The sequence below is a fragment of the Hypanus sabinus genome, chromosome 9 (assembly GCF_030144855.1).
Source record: "Hypanus sabinus isolate sHypSab1 chromosome 9, sHypSab1.hap1, whole genome shotgun sequence".
NCBI lineage: Eukaryota > Metazoa > Chordata > Chondrichthyes > Myliobatiformes > Dasyatidae > Hypanus > Hypanus sabinus.
This window is the reverse complement of record NC_082714.1, coordinates 29,721,638-29,744,700: the sequence shown is the minus strand read 5'-3', so window position 1 is coordinate 29,744,700 and position 23,063 is coordinate 29,721,638. Positions and strand designations below refer to the sequence as shown.

At 38.6% G+C, this 23,063-nt stretch overlaps 1 protein-coding gene across 1 annotated transcript in view; it reads left to right on the top strand.

Annotated features, from left to right (window-relative positions):
* Positions 1 to 22,809, top strand: part of LOC132398973 (carboxylesterase notum2-like) — a 29,063-nt gene extending 6,254 nt beyond the window's left edge. Inside the window, exons 5-11 of the mRNA XM_059978810.1 lie at positions 2,041 to 2,099; positions 2,184 to 2,286; positions 5,663 to 5,851; positions 7,735 to 7,832; positions 7,916 to 8,063; positions 12,003 to 12,050; positions 22,506 to 22,809. Of these exons, the coding sequence (XP_059834793.1) occupies positions 2,041 to 2,099; positions 2,184 to 2,286; positions 5,663 to 5,851; positions 7,735 to 7,832; positions 7,916 to 8,063; positions 12,003 to 12,050; positions 22,506 to 22,809 (949 nt within the window). The remainder of the gene's footprint in view (positions 1 to 2,040; positions 2,100 to 2,183; positions 2,287 to 5,662; positions 5,852 to 7,734; positions 7,833 to 7,915; positions 8,064 to 12,002; positions 12,051 to 22,505) is intronic.
* Positions 22,810 to 23,063: the final 254 nt, after the last annotated feature.

The following is a 23,063-nucleotide window of genomic DNA, read 5'->3' as shown; positions in this document are numbered from 1 at the left end:
GATGTATGATTGAGGAAGAAAGTCAGGCAGAAAAATGGTAAGTAGAACTTAATCCTGAGAAGTGTGAAGTAATATATTTAGGGAGAACAACAAAGGAAGAGAACATACAATAAATGGAAGAAATACAGATACTGAGGGTGGTGCAGACAGTCTGTAAGTGTCTAGATAGATCATTAAAAACAGTGTAGATCCATAAAGTTGTTAAAAAGGCATGAAGTTACTTATCCTCTGTTAGTTGAGGTTAGAATGTATGACCAGAGAAGATTAACTGGAACTGTATAAAACAGTTTATTCCTTGGTATTAATGTATATAATTTGAATAATGCATAGCATATTCCAGGAAAGGAAAGACCGCAGAGCACAGAACAAGCTGCAAAGTTTTGTTTGGAATAGAGGGGACCTAAATGAGTTGTATAAAATTGTAATGAACTCAGACAGAGTAAATAGGAAGCAAATATTTATCTTAGCAAGACAGTAAAAACCAGAGCACACAGACTTAAAGGGGTTACTGGAAGGATTAAAGAGCACATGTTTATTGAGTCTGGATCTTACTGAAACCTTCATTACATTTAAACATTATTTGAATGCATAGGCGGAGAGCTGTGGGCCCACAGACCAAAAATTGGAAGGTGTGGTTAGACTGGGATATGTAAAACTGAAGAGCGCCATTCGTGGTGTTAATTTTTTTAATTCTATGATTCTAATGCTTTTCCTTATCATGAATGTATCCACTGCCCCTCAAATGTGGAATATGAAATTAGCCACCGGAAGAAGAGGTTGTGACAGATACAGTAAAGACTTTTAAAATACAATTGAGCAGGTACATGGATTGGAACAGTTGACAAGGTATATGGATTAGGTTACAGGCCATATGCTGGTAAATGGGACATCTTGGTCTATATGAAGCACTTGGGTCAAAGGTCCTGTTTCCTTGTTCTATAACTTTACATCTGGTCTTGAGCTCCTCCTATTTCTCCTCCACTTGCACCACCCCCCCCCCCACCCTGGACAACTCAACTAAAGGCACACCACACACTGTGTGTATACTGATAATCTCCAGTTCTACCAACCAGTTTTGTTTGTCCAACCCACATTATCGGGCAATTCCAATGAAGTTCTAACATTCTTCTCTTGTCCTATCCAAAAATAAACATGAAGCCATTCAAAAAGCCACACGTGTCTTAAGTTATACCGAGTTTCATTTTCATTCACTTTCTTAGTGTTTGATGACCTAAAGGAGCTCTTGATTAAGAAATTGTTCTATCTTAAGGTTCTGCTTCTTTTCAACTCTCTTCAAGTACTCTCTCCTCCCTGTACCTATAACATTCTCCGTAATAAACTTAGGTGCACTCAGGCAATGTTGTATTCATTTCTACCTGAACTTCATCTCATCAACATGTGATGATGCTTCAGTTGCCAAGGCTCTAAGCTCTATAATTCCCTCACTAAACCCCTCTTCCTTCACTCTCTTCGTCCTTTAAGATTCTCCTCAAAATTTACCTCTATGCTAATTGATTTTATTTTTCTGTCCTTGGTTTTAGTGTCAGATTGTGTTTGGTGACACCCTCTAGTGCTTTGTGATTATTTAGCTACTATATAAATGCAATTTATTGCAAATCTGATTTGTTTGCCTTCTGTGAAATTTCAGATAGGTCCTAACATTAGTTGTTAATAGATGTTCAGGAGCCCTATAGATGATTCCCTATTGGTGTTCAAAGTTCAAAGGAAATTTATTATCAAAGTACATATGTGTCACCATATACAACTCTGAGATTCATTTTCTTGCAGGCATACTCAATAAATCCGTAATAGAATAATAAACATAATAGAATCAATAAAGGACTGCACCAGCTTAGGCATTCAACCAGTCAGCAAAAGACAACAAACTGCAAATACAGAAAGAAAGAAATAATAATAAATAAATAAGCAATAAATATCAAGAACATCTTGTGTGTGTACACATTTTGTATTTGTCATGGAAAGTATGATTCTAAATTACATTTACTAAATTGTTCACTTATTTATATGTTTTAAAAATAGCTTTGTGCCTTACTGTTCAAGCGATGTATGGAGTGGAACTGCACCAAAATCCCGCCAAGGTAAATCTCTATGCCCATCTGCTACACATTGTAAAGGAAGACAAATGCAATTAATGTGCATTAATTTGAGCATTTTCCTTCCAGCTGACTATGCATTTATGGGTGCGTTGATCCTCAGGGAGGTGATTAAAGACTTGGTCCCCAAGGGCATTAAGTTGGCAAAGATAGTCATGCTTGCTGGAACAAGGCAAGTAGAATAAATTTATCTTTTTATAAGCCATTTTTAAAAATGTGAATTAAGGGAGATTAATTCATCTTCCTTCCTGCAGGTGGTGTTGTTTATTTAGCTTCAACCAAATGAGAATCAGGTTTATCACTGGCATATGTGGTGAAATTTGCTGTTTTGCGGCAGCAGTACAGAATATGTAGTATAGATTACAATAAGGATTAAATTGAAAATAAATATGCAGTGCAAGAAGAGATCAAAAATAGTGAGGTAGTGTTCATGAGTTCATCATCCATTCAGAAATCTAACGGTGGGGGAAGGAAGAAGCCGTCCTAAAGCAATGAGTGTGTGTCTTCAGGCTCCTGACCTCTTGTCTGATGATAGTAATGAGAAGATGACATGTCCTGTGTGGTGAAGGTCCTTAACGGTGGACACCACCTTTTGAAGATGTCCTCAGTTGCGGGGAGGCTAGTGCCCACTGCAGCCTTTTCTGATCCTATATACCAGATGGTGGTGCCAACAGCTGGAACTCTCTCCAGAAATTTTTCAACAAGTTGATTTTCACCACTCCTCTTGAATCACATGAAGTGGAAGCTGCAATTAATGTGTTAAAGAGTTTTATTTATATGTTTTAATTTATTTATACTTGTTGCCAGTCCTGGGTTCTCAGCATCCCAACCATCTGCTCAACCTTGACTGGCAAGAGGCTAAGTTTGTCCATGTGGTTTAAGGGGTTCATTTTGCATTTGCAATTCTCATTGGGGGCGTACTCCAGCCGATATGTTGTTTCATAAAGTGAGGAGAAAGGAAAATATTATTGGAAGGAGACATCATCTCACAGTCTGCAGATACTCTGCTGTGGCCAACACAATGGAGCATGCTGGGGCCAGCAGCAGCTCTCTAAGACAGATCTTGCCTTTTAATGCAATCAAAAGCCAGGAGAGTTTGAAATTTCATATCTAAATCTAGCACTTTTTAGCTTATTGATCAAATCTAATTTCATTAAAGCTAGACATTCAGTATATGTTTACTCTAATTTTCCTTTTTAGTTCTGATATAATCTTTAACATTGTTCTAAAATCATTGACTCAAAACCTATGGCTAGGAAATGAGTGTGTTTCTCTGTGGCTAGGAGACTCGTAATCCCAGGGAGATGGAATATCTGCCAAATAGATTTGCATTTTTTTCACTCTGTATTCTAGTTAACACTCAGCCAGATGGGAGACCAGCCATTTGCTGGGTTGAAAGACCACACTACAAGGTAGCAGCCAGGAACAGCTGAAGGAGGAATTGTAATGAGGTGGTAGGGAGTGAAAGGAATATAGTGGAGGGGGGAGTGTTGATTGATTATGGCCATGAGACACAAGAGAGCAGGATTGATTGATTACAAAAGTAAAAAGATCTTGGGCAGTATGTGAATATACCCAAAAGAATGTTTAACTGAAGAATTGAGAAAGAACGCTGTGGAGGGGTCTAACCCGAAGGATTTAATAGGTCCTAGCTCACTGTACTAATTGAGTTTTGGATCCAGGGAACAACAGACCTGCCAATCCAAACATCCCAAACACATTGTGGTCAAATTTTTAGCAGATACACTTATGGTGACCTCAGTGTAGAATTTTAACATATTCAGCAACTTAAACCCACCTGACTGTTTATGTCTACTGTGGGAAATTGAAAAGGTCTATTGGTGTTCTTATTATGAATCTAAAAATGTTTTGAAAGATCTTTGTAAGAAGAGTCCATTTTACATCTTTGCGATAATCAGTGATGGCCCCATTAGCTAGCATAATCAGTTTGGAATCTTTTCATTGTGGTGCATTAAATATAAAAAAGCAGTGTTTCATTATAATGGCCAAGTGATGTAAAGCAATATATATATATGCTAACAGATTATACTGCAACAGTTTTCTAATATTTACAATACTCTGCTATATTTCTCTTTCTGAGCCATTTAGAAAAAGCCACATCTCCTGAGAAACCTCTGTCAATGCTGCTTTATAATGGTTCAGTGCAAATGAGCCATGCAAGAGTGACGAGGTTCTGATTTCCCTTCCCACCCTGAAAGCAGTCTTTATCTTTGCTACACCCCAGGTCAGTACTGTTGAATCAGAAGCACACCATGTAGAAGTCTGTGTCCCACCACTTTGCAGTCCAATGGTTGGAATTCAAATGTGTCGCCACATCCTCAGATAACTGAGATAAAAGGATTTTCTTCCAGCATGCTGTGCTACCTAATCCCCTGCATACCTCGTTTCAGTCTAGTTACAAAGTTCCACGCAGTGATCTGAAAAATGTTGCAAGGAATATATAATGAAAAATAATCACATTCATAGACACATTAATTGTTAGACTATTGCACATTTCAGATATTCTCAATGCAACTCTGCAGTCACTAAATCATGCAATCCAGGGATTTGTGCCTCGCCACATATTTAATTTTATACAGAATTACGATAATTTAACCCCTTTTGGGCCTGGACCTTGGGGAAATAAATTAACTTTGGCTGAGTATAAAGCAGACCGTAGAAAATCAATTGTCTGTGATAAGGATAATGGAAAGTCAAGTCAAGTCAAGTTTATTGTCATTTAATTATATATCATCACATGAGACAACATTTCTCTGAAAAGGTGTAAAGCACAGTAGTACACATAATATACATCTAACACACAATAACTTAGGAAAGTAAGGATAAAATCTACAGATGAATTGTACATAAATAAACAAAGTGCATAAATTAAATCTTGTCAGGTACAGAAGAAATTAGCCTACGCTGACTAACTCATTCCAAGCACAACTGAAGTTAAATTCATGTTCTCTGTTCTGCATGTTCTTTGTATGTTCCCCTTTAACGACTCTTCAAATTGTTTTGATTACTATCTTAGTAAGATTTATTGAATCGAAAAGTGCCCAAGCTGTTTTAATTTGTAATAAAATACAAGCTCATTGTATTGTGAAATATTTGGAAGAAGTGTCGTTTTATGTCTATTTTAAATTTCCTTCTTGAAAACTGAGGAAAATACTAATAATCCAACTCTTCAGATCCATTTTTGAATTGGTTAATTAATTTTATTTTATCCATATTACCTACTATTTCAGACAACCTCTGAGTGAACCAAAATATATTTTTAATGCCATTCAAACTTCAAGCTTTAGTTCTCTACTGCCAATATGAGGCCACTCTCAGGTAGGAGGGGAGCATAATGTCCAATTTTTTCACAGGTTGAATTTACTAACTGAGGGGGCTGTTGAGCAGTTTTCACAGAAAGAATACTCGCATAAATAAAGTTCTCGACCTGACAACTAAGAATTATGTTAGTAGGGATGAACCCGTTAGAAGAGATATAAAATGCTCTTTAAGATCTGCCTGCTATAAGCTATGTCATCTCATTACAGTGCTGGTGGAACGGGAGTGTTGCTGAACATTGAGCGGATTGCTAATCTTCTAGCCCAATTGGGTGCTGATGTTCAGGTCCGGGGCTTGGTAGACTCTGGTTGGTTCCTGGACAATAAACAACCACAACAGAACGAATGCACGGATGTAACCTCCTGTAGTCCAAACTACGTAATTAAAAAGGGACTCAGGTAAACCAACAAAACGCAACAATATTAATTGCCTTTCAAGATTCATTGTTATTATTAGTTAATTCTGGCACTGGGATAAAGAGATTAATTGTTAGTCATATTGCTAAAGTGAGTTTTTTAAATGTTATAATAAAGCATACACAAATAATAATAATATTTCCTGGAAGTTCACAAATAATCAAATGTGGTCCATGAAGTGCATTCTGGCACAAAAAAGGAGAACTATGAATTCAAGTCCAGTTCTGTGCATTAAGGGAAGACAGTTGAAGATCAAGGTGCCACCAAAATTCCATCTCATATATGAGGCATTTTTATATGCCTGGAGGAAGGCATATCCCTTGCAAAGATCTATGCTCCTTGTTGGCTGCTCCTGTTCATTCCTGTCCCACTGCCACAGACCAGCCCAATGAGAATCAAAGAAACTCAGAAGGGAAGAAATAGCAAAAAGTAAAAGAAAGGGTGCAAGCGAAAGAGAACGAGAGAAATGAGCAGATAATTAAGTACATGAAAAAAATCTGCCCCAGCAGAAAGAGAAAACAGTGTTTGGATGTTGATATATCCAATTACAAGTGTTCATAGACATCCCAAAATGAGATGTTATTCACACAAATTCAATAGGATGGCTCCATTTTAAAGTTTTAGAGGCCAGGAAATTAGTTTATGCCCATGCCCAAGGTTGTAATATGGAATGGTCCTATCTATCATAGAGGCATGTAGCAGAGACTGTCTCTTATCCTCTCCAGTTATAAAGAAGGATCTCTTGAGATTTCTTACCAAAATTGACTTGGGAGTTTATGCAGTAGGATATGGTGCTTAAGGAGATTTGTCCCTTTAAGCAAATTGGCACTGCAAATAGACTGATAAGCTTTAATTTGCTTACTTATCTTATGGGCTGTGAGGAACTGGAGTACTTCCTCAAGTTCAATGTTAAATACAGAAATGCTCTTAGATATTGCCCACATACCATCAAATATTCTTGAAACTCACTTTATGACATTGGTTTATGACTTTATGACTTGAGCAATCTTGGTGACCGGGGAATGGCTTCTGGAACTATGAGTAATGCTTGTTGGTATTGAACAATGGGCCCAACAGAACAACTACCAGGTTCTGATATTTGCCCCCTTTAGTGCCACACACAGATTGAACACTGATTCCGGTGCAAGCCAAAGTTTAAGCCAGGCTGTTGATTTGAATTTTCCCAGAGTACAAGAATGGTTCAAATGATGCTATAAAGGCAGCTTGGTGGTGATTTCAGTGACATTGCTTGCAATGGATTTTCATGAAAACAATAAGCTTACATATACAGTAATATTCGAGCGGCCCACATCACTATTGCATACTATCTATGGGAAATAGATGCATGTATTAAGGCAAGATCGGATCTAACTTCTGTTTTATACCCACAGTGGTACCTTTAAGCTAAAGCTGTGCTTATGTTGAAAGACTGCACACCAGTCCTTGATCTTTATGGTGTAGATGCTCCCTCCTCTAGGGAGCAGATTTTTCCCCCCTAAGGTTGTTGAATTTGTTTGGAAACTTATACTGCAACCTATTGAAATGGGCCTGCACCACACTTTTGCCATTATTATAGTGAGGGAGAACTAAAAACTCTATGGGCAGTATCACACAATTATTTTTATGCTTTACTGGTCCTGAGATTTCAACTTCAGAAATGTTGAAGGATTCTAATTTAATGTCAAAAATTTATAAGCCAAATTTATAAGCTAAATTATGGCTGTTTGTGATGAGGAAAGTATTATTTTAATGAGGTTAAAATTTGTTAAATTTAAGTTTAAACAAAAAACATAGCATACAATGTAGCATCAATCTGAAGTATCTTAAGTGAATTTACAAAGAACTAATAAGAGATTTCTTTGCAGATTGTGGAATAGTGTTATTCCTGAAAGATGCAGACAACAATTCAGACGAGAAGAATGGCAGTGTTTCTTTGGCCACAGGATATATTCATCCTTAAGATGTAAATAGAACTTTGAACAGAATATATTTATGGATTCCCGTATGGTTAAAGGTGCCACTATAACTTGTGGAGTTCCTTTCCAGCCCCCGTGTTTGTGGTACAATGGCTGTTTGACGAGGAGCAGCTAAAAATGGAGAACATTCAACTGGGCAGCCAGTCCCTTACAGAAAATCAGTGGAACTACATCCAGAACCTAGGCAGAGACCTCAGAAATTCTCTGCGAAATGTATCGTAAGTGAATTATGATTTCAAAACGCTGCCTCGGAAATCACAATGGAATAAATGGTGCAGATAACGTCTTAATCTCTTTCACTTAAGCGATTCAAGTTTCTTTTCATGAGCTGCTACTTAAACTTCTACTCCCCTCTACAGTACAATGTTTATATCCTAAATGGGAATTGTGCTCAGTGGAGAGCTTTAAGGCCTTCTTGATAAGGACTATAAGTGTATAGACATCAAGTGAACATCAATTCCCTGGCCCTGATCGTTGCATTTTCACCATGGATGTCCAGACCCTATACACTGCTACTCCCCCCACCCCATCAGAAAGGCCTTTAAGCTCCATTTTTTTTCTCAACAACAAACTCGATTAGTTACTCTCAATCATCACCCTTCTCCATCTAGCAAAACTGGTCCTCACCTTCAACAATTTCTCTTTCAGCTCCTACAGCTTTCTCCAAACTCAAGGTGTAACCATGAGCACCCATATGGGCCACAGCTATGCTGCCTTTTCATTGGCTATGTGGGACAGTCCATGTTCCAAGCCTTCCCTGGTAACAATCCCCAAATCTTTCCATGCTGTATTGATGATTGCATTGTTGCTTTTTCATGCACCCATGCTGAGCTTGTCAATTTCATCAACTTTCCCTCCAACTTCAACCCTGCCCTTAAATTTATTTGGTCCATTTCTGACAGCTCTTTCCCCTTTCACAATTTCTCTGTCTCCACCTCTGGAGACAAATGTTCTCCCAATATCTTTTATGAATTTACGGATTCCCATGGCTATCCCTTCCCACCCTGTCTCCTGTAACAACGCTATTCCTTTTTCTCAGTTCCTTCATCTATGCTTTATCCGTTCTCAGGATGAGGCTTTCCTCTCCAGGAATCAGAGATGTCCTCCTTCTTCAAAGAATGGTGTATCCCTTACTCCATCAATGATGCTGCCCTCACCTGCATCTCGTCCATTTCCTAGACATCTGTGCTCACACCATCTTCCTAACCCCTTACCAGGGTAAAGTTCCTTTTGTCCTTGCCTACCACCCCATGAGCCTCTGCACCCAATACATCATTCTCCTTAACATCTTCAACAGAACCCTAACACTAAACACATCATCATCCCCCTCCCCACCTCCATTCTCTGTTTTCCATAGGGCTCGCTCTCTCCTTGATGTCCTTGTCCATTCACTCTCCCCACTAATCTCCCTCTCGGCCCTTATCCCTGCAAGCGGCAGCACTGCTATACCTGCTTGTTCACCTCCTCCCTCAGTTCCATTCAGAGACAAGATCTCACCTGCAGAACTGTTGGGGCCATCTACTTGGAGCTCCTGATGCAACTCTCCAGTTCATAGCTGAGACCCAAAGCAAAATGGGAAATCGCTTTGTTGAGCATCTCCGCCATATCTGCAAGAAGCAAAATTTCCTGGTGGCCAACCATTTTACTTCCTATGTCCATTCCCATCCTGACATATCATTCCATGGCCTCCTCTTCTGCCAAGATGAGCCACTCCCAGGTTGGAAAAGCAAATCCTCATATTCAGTTTAGGTTGCTTCCAACCTGATGAGATGAACTTCGATTTCTGTAACATTTTGTACTTTCTCCCCTTCTCCCTTACCTTTCTTCCATTCCCTATTCTGGCTCCCCTCTTATCTTTTCTCTTTTCCTCGCCTCCCAGTCACCTCCTCTGATGTCCTCCTCCTTTGTTTTCTCCCAATATCCACTCTCCTCTCCTATCAGATTCCTTCTTCTCCAGCCCTTTGTCTTTTTCACCTATCACCTCCCAATTTCTTACTTCACTCCTCCTCCCTCACCCATCTGGCTTCATCTATCACCTTCTAGCTTGTTCTCCCCTTCCCCTCCACCAACCTTCTTATTCTGGTACATTTCCCCTTCCTTTCCATTTCTGATGAAGGGCCCCAGCCTGAGACGTCAACTGTTTAGTCATTTTCATAGCTGCTGAGTTCTTTCAGCATTTTGTGTGTGTTGCTCTGTATTTCCAGCATCTGCAGAATCTCTTGTGCTTAGACAACCTTATGATTTTAGCAGCATTGGATTAACTGTTGAGCATTGATAGAAACAGCTTTATAGAAGTTCCTCGTATTCCTTCTTTTTGGAAAATTAATATTGCTAAATTTAACTTGAAACAACGGCCTGTTTTTTTTTGGTAGTCTATTACTCAGAAGGATAGAATTTAATTCTATGCAAACATGAACTCAGTGATCCCTAGAATATATAAAAACATTTATATAGCACCACATGTTGAGTGACTGATGATTCAATCAGCGAACTGAAAACCCGAACAAGCATGAATGCAGATGACTCGTTGTGACAATTCTTGTCGTGAGAATATCCATGTACCACAAAAGGCATTTCTCTGGAAATGTGCAACCAAAATCCTCTTTGAGAAAGTATTGTGGAATTAAGTAATAGGTATTCAAATCTCTAAAAAGTAAAATCTAAAGTATTGGAGTAAAAGCTAGAAAATGATTCAACTGCTTGAAATAATGGTACTATTGACATTGGCAATCTCAGTGTAAACACCTTTTTCATTTAGATTTGGAAGTTATATAAATGAATATTATTTTATCAGAAAAAGAATCCTATCATAACTATATGATAACTATCAAAACGTCATTTTCTTGCACATTAAATAAAGACAATATTTTGAAGTTGGACAGAAGATCTACAATGATCTGCTATAGAATGTGTTTTAGAGTTCTAAAATGCATCCATTATGACTGTTCAATCTAACCAATAAATATTCATTTGAGAGTCAATGGTATACTCAATATCTTTTTCAACATGTATTATTATAAATGTATTACATTTTATAAATAAATATATATTGCAGTATAATTATATTATATATGTTCACTAGCTTGTTATATCAAGATAATTTTAATGTTTAATTGCTTTCCTAGTTTATTTTGACATTTACTTATTTAAAACAAAACCAATAAAGAACAGGGAAATGTGTAAGAATGTACCAAACTGGTAATGGTGAAATATAGATTTACATAGACTGCATATAAAATTAAAGGATAATGCATTTTAACCTGAGAACTTACATCTAAATTGATCTGTTATATTTATACGTGAGCCAAAATACTTTGCATTGAAGCAGAAGAGAAATTGAAAATCATTTTCACCATCAATATCTAAAATACCCATTGTAGACTTCTCAAACTCTAGAAGTACATAGCATTAAGTGAATTCACACTCCCACAATGACTGAAATCCAAGCTTCAATAGATATTGCATTTACATTTCCATTGTAGCTTTCATGGTGTGAATTTTCAAAGCATTTCATATGCCAAAATGCATTGTGAATTGCAATAATTGATGTTATTTTGGTATTCACTGGCAGTCATTGTACAGCAGCAGTGATATACAAATTAACAACCAGTCCATTTTATGTGAAGGTTTCCTTTTTAAATGAGAGAAATGTTATCCAATAAACTTGAAAGATTTCCTGACCTTTCGTATAGTGCCGTGGGACTTGTTATATCCACTTAAACCAAGAGAATAAGAAGATCAGGACAGTTTAACATTCTCATCTCAGGAATGCCTCCTTTAACAATGGGACTCTAGAGCTATTATAAATTGTCAGCCTGGGTTATATGCTCAAAGCCTGATGGAGATCTTGTTGCAACTCAGTTAAAAAGGAATGAAAGAGTACACAGTATTCAATAGAACATTTAGCAAACACTTTTTCAAAAGTTATTTGCTGCTGCCAGAATATGAAAATAATTGTTCTTGGTGCAGAAAATTGGAAAAGGCTAAGTTAACACATTTAAAAAATGTATATAAACTGTTCAAGCTTGGCACAATACACTTAAATCATTTCATTTCTAATAATTTAAGATAACTCAAAAATCAGTTTTAGTGCTTAGTAAATATATGTTTTTTTTTGCCTAACAATTTGTTGATAATTCAAATTGTTTCTATTTTAGAGCTGTGTTTGCCCCAGCGTGTCTATCACACACTTTGATCTCTAAGAGGTAAGGTATTATTATGTTAAACAAGTTGATAGCTCTTATATACAATATTATTGTGTTTGTACTCCTCTATTGAGAATTAGCTTATTAAACCATTTATAAGATTCTTAAAGATTTTCTCTGATGAATACTTCATCAGTCTTATGCTTAAAGAAGCTGCTAGACAAAGGGAAGTAGTGCTGCAGAGCTATTTTTAAACTCTTTGGAAAAAGGGTAAAATTTTAATTACTATACTAATGATTGTCTCATCAAAATTGGATAAAATGATGTCATGAATCATAAGCTAATCTAAATTATGTAAAACTACATTTACTTCATAATCTTTTGCAGAGAAAATTCCAAGAGTCAGATATGTACTTCTGCTTTTATTGCTTTTAATCCTTAAAACTTATAGGTATGAATACACTGTCAGCTTGACAGATTTTTAAACTAACGTACAGTATTAAATATTTTTTAATACAGAAAATGCATTTTAGGAAATTAATTCTGTGAAACAAAATGGGTGGAATCACTCTGACAGCTGATTGCTGGGTTCTGAGAAAATTAATTCGTACTCATGGCCAGCTGGTGGTACCTCCGTTTAAAAAAAAAGCATCACACTAATGATTAGAAATAAAGAAAGACATATTATCTTTACTCATCACATGTACGTTGAAACATACACTGAAGTGCTTTGTCTGGTTCAAATCAAATCAACGAGGATTGTGTTGTGTTGCCTGCAAGTGTCAGCACACTTCTGGTGCCGACATAGCATGCCTGCAACTTTAGCTGGTGATTCTGCGAGAGCCCTGTCAGACTGACAGCTCACTGGTGGAGCTATAGTGAACTAGATGGTGCTGACAGCTAGCTGGTAGTTCTGCAGAGAACTAGATCCCACTAATAGCTAGTGGTTGGTTCTGTACAGAACTGCCTGCTAAAATCAGAATGCACTGCAGCGCAGAAGGATGGAATGTACTCGAGGTCAGACGTGGGCCATCTGCCATCTTATTCCACCCCAAACTCACTAACCTACTGAGCTGAGGGGCCGGATATACTTTCAATGTTCATTCTAAAGTCTGGCTATCTTATTTGTTGGGTTCCTTTTTTCACAATCATATTATATTAATTAACAATAATTTAATGTATTTTGAAATATATTTTTAATCTATTATTTAACTTCCAATTATTTAATTTACCTGTTTCAAATGACTGATTACCAGAGATGTTTAAGAGAGTGAAACAGGCATTTGACAGCACTAGTTATCAAAGACTGCCCAGCTAGTGGAATCTCCTTGGTTACCACTGGTGACCTCCTCCTCTCAGGGGACAGTTACAGAAGTGAAAAGTAAGACCGTAAGATATATGAGCACAATTAGACCATTTGACCTGATTCATCTTTCTATCGTGGCTGATTTATAATCCCATTCTATCTATCATTCCCATTCTCCTACCTACTCCCTATAACCTTTGACGCCCTTACTAATCAAGAACTATCAACCTCCACTTCAACTATACCGAATGACTTGTTCTCTGCAGCAGACTGTGGCAGTGACTTCCACAATGAATTCACCACTCTCTGGCTAAAGAACATTCAAGGTTCTGGGGAACAATGCAGCCTTTAGGGGGTTAATAAGGTTGTAGAATGAGACTGAAGGATGATCACAGATCACAGATCAAATAGAGCCTAGTTCTTGCATACTTTATATGTTGTCTTGACAGATTTTTACATCAACACATTAGACGTACATAAAATGTATTTGCCTAGAGAGTCGAAGCTTCCAACATTTTGGAAATGGTGATGATTGAACAGGGGCAAAAATGAAATAAGAGTAGATCAGAAAAATGTTAAAGGTTTGTTTGTAATCGGGATGAGAGGAGTAAAGGAACAAGTACAAGTACAGAGCTCACAATTTGTGACCAGTGAAGAAGTTTAACAACTAGATGTGAAGTGGGATTGAAGGGCCAGTGATTCTGTGCAGGATTGGAAGGCTGGAGAACAGTACCAATGCAAAACAAGGGAAGGACAATGATATTGTAACCGCAGGGATCTCAATGACCAGGGATAAAATGTTTATGGTTACAGGCTGATCCTTGCACTATTCTAATCACAGACATACTTTATGTTGGATCCTGATTCTTTGTGATCCCGAGATTTTTCGGAAGCCAAGAACGAGGTATAAAGCTTATTGCTAGCAATTTTATTGAGTGCTGTGTGAACAAAGAGAAAACAAAGGGAAAAGTAGTCATGGTTGTCTCGTACTCAGACTAGATATCATCAAAAATTTCAGTGAGAGCAATTAGCCCATTAAATAGCCAGATTCAAGTGAAATGACACCTGCTACTGAAAACCAAGAAGTTTTTGGACAAATACAGAAGTAACCTTATTCCTTTGTGCCTTTCCTTGCTTTGCATTGGTATTGTTCTCCAGCATTCTAATCCTGCACAAAATCCTTCAATCCTAGTTCACACCCAATAGTTAACTCCTTCATTGGTCACAAACTGTACTCATAATACTGGAAAATTCACTGAATAATTACAAGCATATAAGTGATTGTATAAAATTCCAAGCAAGCACAGGAAAGTGAAACTACAATAAAAATGACAATTTTACACCCAAATCCAACACAGTATCACAGAATCGTGGAAATGTGCAGCAGGGAAATAGACCCATTGTCCCACTGATTCTGTGGTGATATTCAACTAATTGTTTACACTAATCCTACACTAATCTCATTTATTCTCCTCATCAACTCTTCCCAAAGTCTACAACTCGCCTAGGCACTAGGGGAAATGAGCAACATACAATGGCCAATTAATCTAGGAGAAAACCGGAGCACCAGTTCTATCCATTGGTGCAGGAGAATGTGCACCATAGATACAGCACCGGCAGTCAAATTTGAACCTGGGTGTTCAGCATTGAGATGCAGTGGTCCTACTACTGTCCCTCCATTTTAGTTTCAAACTAATTGCCCTCAAGCAAAATTACTCCCAAAGGAGCTTGACAAGAGTGGGAGTTGTGGAGATGAGGGACTTTGTATCGAAGAAATTGCAGTTTATGGTATTCAGGACAAGGCACAGTTTATGCAGGGTTCAGATGACAACAGAAAGCTCACTTTGGGAATCATAAGATGAGTTAGTGAAAATAACAGCTTGGGCCACAGTGGGAGATGATAGAAATACAGCACTATTTTGCAATACAGAAAAGGCAATCTGAAATGAAAAAGGATAACCCTCTGAGGTTAAACAGGTCAGAAGAATTAGTGGAGTCTGCGGTTGTTTAAAGTACCACTTTAATAAAAAATATTCACCTTACTAAATATTTGTGTTTCTCCACAAAAGACCAAAAACTAACTCTAAGAACATTTGGTTCATTTTACATTCTGTTTTAAATATATTTGAACAAGGATTTCTATTAAATAATATTGATTTTAGCCAAAATTGAGGTTAGTATTCAGCAAACATTTAGCCCTTTGTTTTTTTATTGTTTAATTAACTTTTTAAGGCATACATAGGTACAAATACCAAACAGTCATTTAATACTGTTTCTTCTTTCATTTGATGTCATAAAAATTTGGAGTTTAGCTGTCAGTAATTTTACAATAATTCACGATCTGCACAATTGGTATTAGACTTCAGAACCTTGTTATGCAGTAAGTGTTACCTAAAATGATCGATTTCAACTTTACACACTAATTATTGCTAAGGGTGATGACAAGGCCACTGGCTCTATTCTAATGCAATTTTATAGTGTTAGGCTTCTAGATTTAGAAACATGTAACATTCAAATGAATTTATTCTTAGTCTAACTCTGCCCAGCATGCTCAAGCCTCTCCTTGGCCAATTGGGCCTTCTTGGCCGAGGAAGGGCTGGCAGATTCTTGATGTTTACATTTTTGGACAGCAGTGAAATGAAAATCTCTGGTGACATCTGCTTGCTCATTAAAGCCTTCTGTAAAATAATACAAATACGATGCAAAATAATTTCAGAGGTAGATCAATGCAAAATTTGTGGAACAAACTGAGAGCCTGATTTATGCAAATACAGTGTGCTCTATGATGTAACTGTGATGTTGTGAAAGCGGATTTTGGAAAACCCACAGAAAGTTCTGTATTTCCCCAGGCCACTTAATTGGCTTCATCCAAATCATAGTTAAGGTTAAATAAAATGTTTACTCCCTACATCCGTCCCAACATCTAATCTCCTGATATAAAATAAATAAGTGCAAAGCTCCACAAGCAAAATGCTGTTGGCCCTCCTTATCCGCGGTTTCTGCATGCGCGGATTCAACCAACCACGGATTGGGAAAACCCGGAAGTTCTCTCTCCCGCACTCGTTATTTGAGCATGTACAGACTATTTGCTTGTCATTATTCCCTAAACCATACAGTATAACAACTATTTACATAGAATTTACATTGTATTAGATATTATAAATAATCTAGAGATTATTTAAAAGTACAGGCAGCCCCCGGGTTATGAACGAGTTCTGTTCCCGAGTCTGTCTTTAAGTTGGATTTGAAGTCGGAGCAGGTACATCCGGTATTATTTAGCGTCAGTTAGTCAAATGTTTTTCTTGGTATATAGAGTATATTTGACCTTTCTATGCATATAAAACACTTAAGAAACATACGTATTTCAATAATTAAACCACTGCGTTGCTAAGTAATAATTGTAGCTTTCATTGTGGCAGGGCCTTTCACATGCTCCATTAAAATTGTTCTGATCGTTACCAACTGTAGCCTAATGCTTTTCAATGACCGATGGCGTTTCACCTCTTTCTGATCACTTTATTATTTCCACCTTATTTTCAATCGCGATCGTGACTACTTTCGTGAACAGAAACATTGCGGATTCAGAGCTGCGCCCGGTTCTAATGTCCACCGCACTGAGACAGGTTAAATATGGGACTTGAGCATTTGCAATTTTTGGTATGGGGAGGGGGGGGGGGGGTCCCGGAACCAATTCCCCGCGGATAAGGATGGCCGACTGTAATGGAGGTCAGGCAGCACCTATGGAAATGAATAAACAGTCAATGTTTGGGGCTGAGATCCTTCTTCAGGACTGGAAAGTGAAAAGCCGAACTGATCATCAATTCAAGCATCCTGAAAACGAGCTGTCAGTTGGCTTGAGCAAAGAAGTTACCACCAGATTTAATCCCAAATAGTAACTGCACCTTGCTGGTTCTGATTTCCAATCAACCAATCTGCTGCTCATATCAAAGCTACCAGCCCATTACCTTTCCCACCCAGCTGGCTTCACCTATCACATTCCAGCTAGCCTTCTCCTCTCCCCACCACCATTTCATTCTGGCGTCTTCGCCCTTCCTCCGAAGCAGGGTCTCAGCCCAAAACGCTGACTGTATTTCTCATTTCCATTGATGCTGCCCGACCTACTGAGTTCCTCCAGCATCTTGTGTGTGTTTGGTTAAATAAGAAAACATTGTAGCTTATCTGTAAAAATGATCATGTCGTCCTTTAATTTGCATAGCATTGGAAGTCATAAATATCACTAGTTTCACAGTGGATAAGGCATTGCTCAAAAATGGTACATTCCTTTAACAGTCTCATTCCCAATCGGTTTACAGATCACACACTGCTGACATTAGCTGGAAACCTATCGATATCCTTGTTTTAATATTTATTATCAAGTGCAGATCAATGGGGAATGCCTGCTCAAGTGCCAGCACTTTCTGACCTTTTTTTTTGTTTTAGGTTAGCAATTGGGCCTCCTTGACCCAGTAGCATCGAAGAAACCATTGATTTTTATCTCTTCTGACAGGTGTGAAATGGACATCACCACTTACTCATTAAAGCCTGCTTTTTCATATGACAGGGCTGTGAGCCGCAATCCCGCTGGGCGGGTGCCAGGAATGACCATAGATCCACCTCAACCGTGATGCTGATAGCGTTTGCACTAGAGAGCGCTTCATCAGCAAGTAGAGATTCATAGGTACAGAAAACATAAAGGTGCTCAGTACCTTTATGTAGCTAAAAAGACAGCCAAGCACTTGACGTACAGTGGACAGGGAGATGACAGTACTTGAAGGTCAAGGGTTGGACCTTGCCCTTTTTAGTTCCTGCTCAAAAACACAAGAACTTGATTTATGCAGTGATGTTAATGTACAAAAAGGTACATGTTGAAGGAAAGAACTGGACACTGGATGATTTAAAGAGGTGAGTTCTCAGAATGCTGGGATTCTGACCAGATTCCAGAACTGAAGCTACCTGAATCTAAAAGGCCAGGCTGCTTTTGCAGGTAATGCATGCTCCAAGCCATCACTGACCTGTTCACTGAAGCAAGAGGATGGTCTTTACACTCAATATCCACTTGACAAACTATTTGTCACGTACGTGGCACTGCAGGGAGTGGTACGAACAGCCCAGTGCATCTGCGGATGTGAACTTCCCTCCATTGAGGACATTTACAGCAGCAGGTGCAGAAAGAAGGCCTGGAAGATCATCAGGGACACTAGTTACCCCAACCATAAACTGTTTTAGCTGCTTCCGTCTGGCAAACAGCACGCCAGCATAAAAACCAGGACAAATGGGCCACGGGACAGCTCCTTTCTACAGGCCATTGGACTTGTAAATTCGCATGTCTGTACATTGTGACAGAGTCATAGCTCAAAGATTTTTACTCCCTCACGTTGTGGGATGGATGTAAGATTTCAATAAATTCAATACTTCTATCTAGGTGTCCAGGTGCACCCTCCAGTAATATAGTTTTGTGGTAAGCACTGGAAACATGGATTTATGTCTTGGGAATCATTGCTTGATAAGGTCAGACATCAGCTAATGAAATTAATCACTGCCTTCAAGATTTTAGTCAATTTAGGAAAAGGCTATTTGAAGATCAAGACCAGGACTGGCACAAAACTTACACACAGAAGCAATTCATATCTTCTTGTAACCTTCCAAGATATGGGCCACCTAGAGCAGGCACTAGAAAGATACCACCAAGTTGGTATTCAGACAAAATCCTCCAAATTTACTGGAAGGGTGAGTTGTAAGTATCCTCTCCCACGGCAACATTATCAACACTGAGACACAGGTAAGCATGCTGGACAAATTAGACTGACTCCGGATTCCCAAAGCAGGCACACGTTCTCATACTCTGTCATGGGAAGAGATTACCAGCTGAATAGGGAAAAAGGATGTGCTCAACCCATCTTCAAGGAATTGCATCATTTCCACTGAGCCCGAGGAATCCCTGACCCACGACTGTTCAAGGTGGAGAAGGACGATTAATGATAGCATTTGTTAGGTGCACACAGAATCCCAATTTAAAAAAAAGAGTAGGAAGACTGCCCTACCTCATGGTATCTTTCCACAGCATCACTCCCTCCCGCACACCCCTTTGTACCATTTCTGGTTTTCACATTGGTTCAGCAACAACCTCAGAATGCACAACAACAAAGTACAAGCAAGCTATTCTTGTTCTCTCGGAACTACCCAGGAAGATGAATAGGTGGGTGAAAACGAGACATACCGGTATTTAGGAGATGAGTTCTAGGACCTGAGCCAATTTAACAGACAATTTAGCCGATGGTTTTGTCTCCCTGGAATCTGCATCACAGACAGCTTTGGCTGCTCGATCAAAGGTGCAGCCAACTGAGAAGAGAGCGGTGGACTCTGAGAGAGTCAAAGGAAATAGGGACAGGGTTGAATGCAGATTTCAGTGGCATTCATGGACTCAGAGCCTCAAGCTGCGAGATTACTTGTTTACAGCTGCCAGGGGAGAGAGGTCGGAGCTGGTGCACTCCGTTGGGGGCTGTGTGGCGGGGTATCCAGGCAGGAGTCGGCCCTGCCCCTCCTCCAAGGTTCACTCGGCAGAAGACAAGCTATACTTTGGTCAGCTGCAGAATTTCTGCGGCATTCATGGATTTCAGGGTCTGGACTTTTTTTTGCGTGGCTGTATTTTACTGTTATCTTACATGTGCTTGCTATCTTGTACGTGTTATGTGTGCTTTGTGCTGTGTGTCTCTGTTGGTACTGTGTTTTGCACTTTGGTCCCGGAGTAATGCTGTCTCATTTGGCTGTATTCATGTATGGTTAAATGACAATTAAGCTTGAACTGATTTGAAGTGACTGGATGTACAAACTCCGACAATGATCATACCGTGTAGTGGTGCAGTATTGTTGGGTTGTATATCGTACTCCTCCCCTGCCTTCCTTTATGGGGCAAAGGAACACATTCAGAAATTTTTGGGATGTAATTGCAGGAGATAATTGTGATTCTAAGTTAGTGATGGTGAGGCTTAAAATCCAAACGGAAAGATGTAATTTGTAGATGTGGAGCTTGAGGGGCAGGGACGTAAGTCAGCGAGCACAGCATGGACAAGTCAGTGAACAGGAAATGAATGAGTAGGTGAATGAATAGAAAATGATTGGAATATCAGCATGTTAGATTGACTGAAGTTTACAGACATGGAAATTATGAAACTGGCTGGGAGTGAGATGTCCCTTACTATCTTTCCTTTCAGTTAGTCCTTACGAAGGGTCTCAGCCCGAAACGTCGACAGTGCTTCTCCCTGTAGATGCTGCCTGGCCTGCTGCATTCCACCAGCATTTTGTGTGTGTTGTTGTTTGAATTTCCAGCATCTGCAGATTTCCTCATGGGAGCGAGATCTGATAATGACAGAGACGTGGACTGGGATGACAACAAAAGACAGGCCGTGCAGGGTCAGATGTGAATGATATTATGGGGATAAAAGAGTTTTGTGCCCAACATTAAATAGAATGAAGACCTCATGAAAGATCTGTTGCATTTTTGAAAAGTTATATGACTCAGGTATTGCCCTCATTCATCCTGCTCAGTTTCTGGAGTCTGACTTTAATGATCCTGTATTAAAGGAAGGAATTACATTTATACAAGTACCTCTGTCCTAAAGCACTGTTCAGCCAAAAATATACTTCTTGAAATGTAGTCAGTGTTAGGAAACATTGCAAACAATTTGCACAGAGTAAGCTCTCATTATAAATTGCAATATGATCATTACCAGAAAATCTGGTTCAAAAATATTACCACTGGGTAGGACAATAGGAAAAACTCCACAATACCATAGGACCTTTTAATATTCACCTAAGAATATAGATAGGATCTAATTTTAATACTTAACCTGAATAACAACATCTTCAATAGCAAAACACAATAGCATACAGTAGCCTCACTACTGTAGTTCCATATCTGCTCAAATTGTGTGCCTGATTCTACTTCTGACTCAGGGAAGTATTGACCCACTCAATTTAGTTGACACTGGGGGTTAATGAAAGCTCAGATTTAATCATTCGAATTGGAAACTCCAGAAATGATGAACATTTCATATCTGCTTATGTCCTGACAGTTACCATGAGAAACCAGAATAGTCCCGGGAAGTTCAGATCCAAATAACCTTGCTGTTCTTTTTTGACTTCTAATTCAAGCTAGGCCTTAACTTTAACTGTATGAAATATTCCCCTTTTATATTTTTGCAATGGATTCCAGCCACATGATTGAGAAAAAAATTATATGATACTGAATTACTGAGCAAACTTGTTTTCTTGGGGTTAAACTGAAAAAAAAAACGTATTCTGTGCTAACCTCTGGATGCAAATTATTTTACAAGATAAATTGTAATGTTCTATCTTATGGAAGCTGCCATATTATTCTGAAGATTAGGCTAAGTCTTTCTGCTCAAAAATAACTGTAGCTACTGCAAATGAGTTGTTTTTTTGTCAATTTTGTTTTTTTTTGGTTGGCCATGTTCTTTGCTCATCTTTGGTGGTCTTGTGATAGAGAAGTCCAGTTAATTTCTGGAGTAGTAATAAAACTGCCTGTCAAGTTTCTGATTTGCTGAACAGTAATTTTTGTTGGAAGATATTAGGTTTGGATTATTTGAACCTTTGACTCTTATATTTAAATAGTCAAACAAAAATTACCTTGACACCATTTAGTTCTGCTATCAGAAATGAACAAAAATGGTTCCAAATATCAAGGATTAAATGGGTAACACATTAAGAAAATCATGTTTCATTGTGTTGACTTTTTTTTTGCTGTATAAAACCATGATGATCAAGCTTTTTATTAAACAAAGGTGAGTACTTGATAGAATAGAAAGGAGGTACCTAATAAAGTGGCCACTGAGTGTAAGTTTGAAAACCAATGCAGACCTTTAGATCAAGAATTGTAGAACCATAGATGATACAACGGTGATTTGTAATGGAATATTTTCTGCTTGAATCAAACACGTGAAGTGACACAATTTGATTCACACAAAACCTGAAAGCAAAGAAAAAAAGAGATCATGAACCAATTCTTCACAGCTGGTTTGTCAAGACTGCAGAACCAGGGGTGCTTTGATGTTGAAAGTTTATTAGAAGCTTTCAGATTAGTTTTATTTTTCCAAATTAATGAAACTGTTAAACTGGAAAGACAAACAGGTCTGTGTGTCAACTTACCACAACTTTTCCATTCATTAACGGTTCCTGATATTTCATTGTAGCAACTGGCTGGATTTTCATGTGAGGGGGATTTCCTTGAACAGGGCGCTCCAGTGCTGGGACCGAAATCTTCAGGAAAACAAGAGTTCAAGACCCTCTGCCAGAAACTGTTCCTTCCACTTAATCGATCAGTGTCGTCTGCCACACTGCAACCCCACTTGCCCAGCACTTCGTGATCAGGTCACGGGTCAGGAGGTGAGCATGATTCAGCTCCTGATGAACATGGGCTTTGATGTTCAGAGAATTGCACAGCAGCTTGGAATGGAACCCAGCCAACTCCTGGGGATGCTTAGCAATGGAGGTTAGATTTCTAAAGTGAGTTTTAGCACTCCAGAATTCCCTATTTTCTTCTGTGTGATAATATTTACAGTGAAAATAATGGATTTTGGTCATAGTATTGCTTAGTTAACCAAGATGGAATTTTGAACTAGCATGCCTATTATTAAAAAGGTGTTCCATCTTAAAAGCAGATTGCCAAAAGCATGGTTCAAATCCTTTACTGTCAGCCCCGAATTTTGGGGAAAATGGTGAGTTTTATTTGTATATTACTACATTTTCAC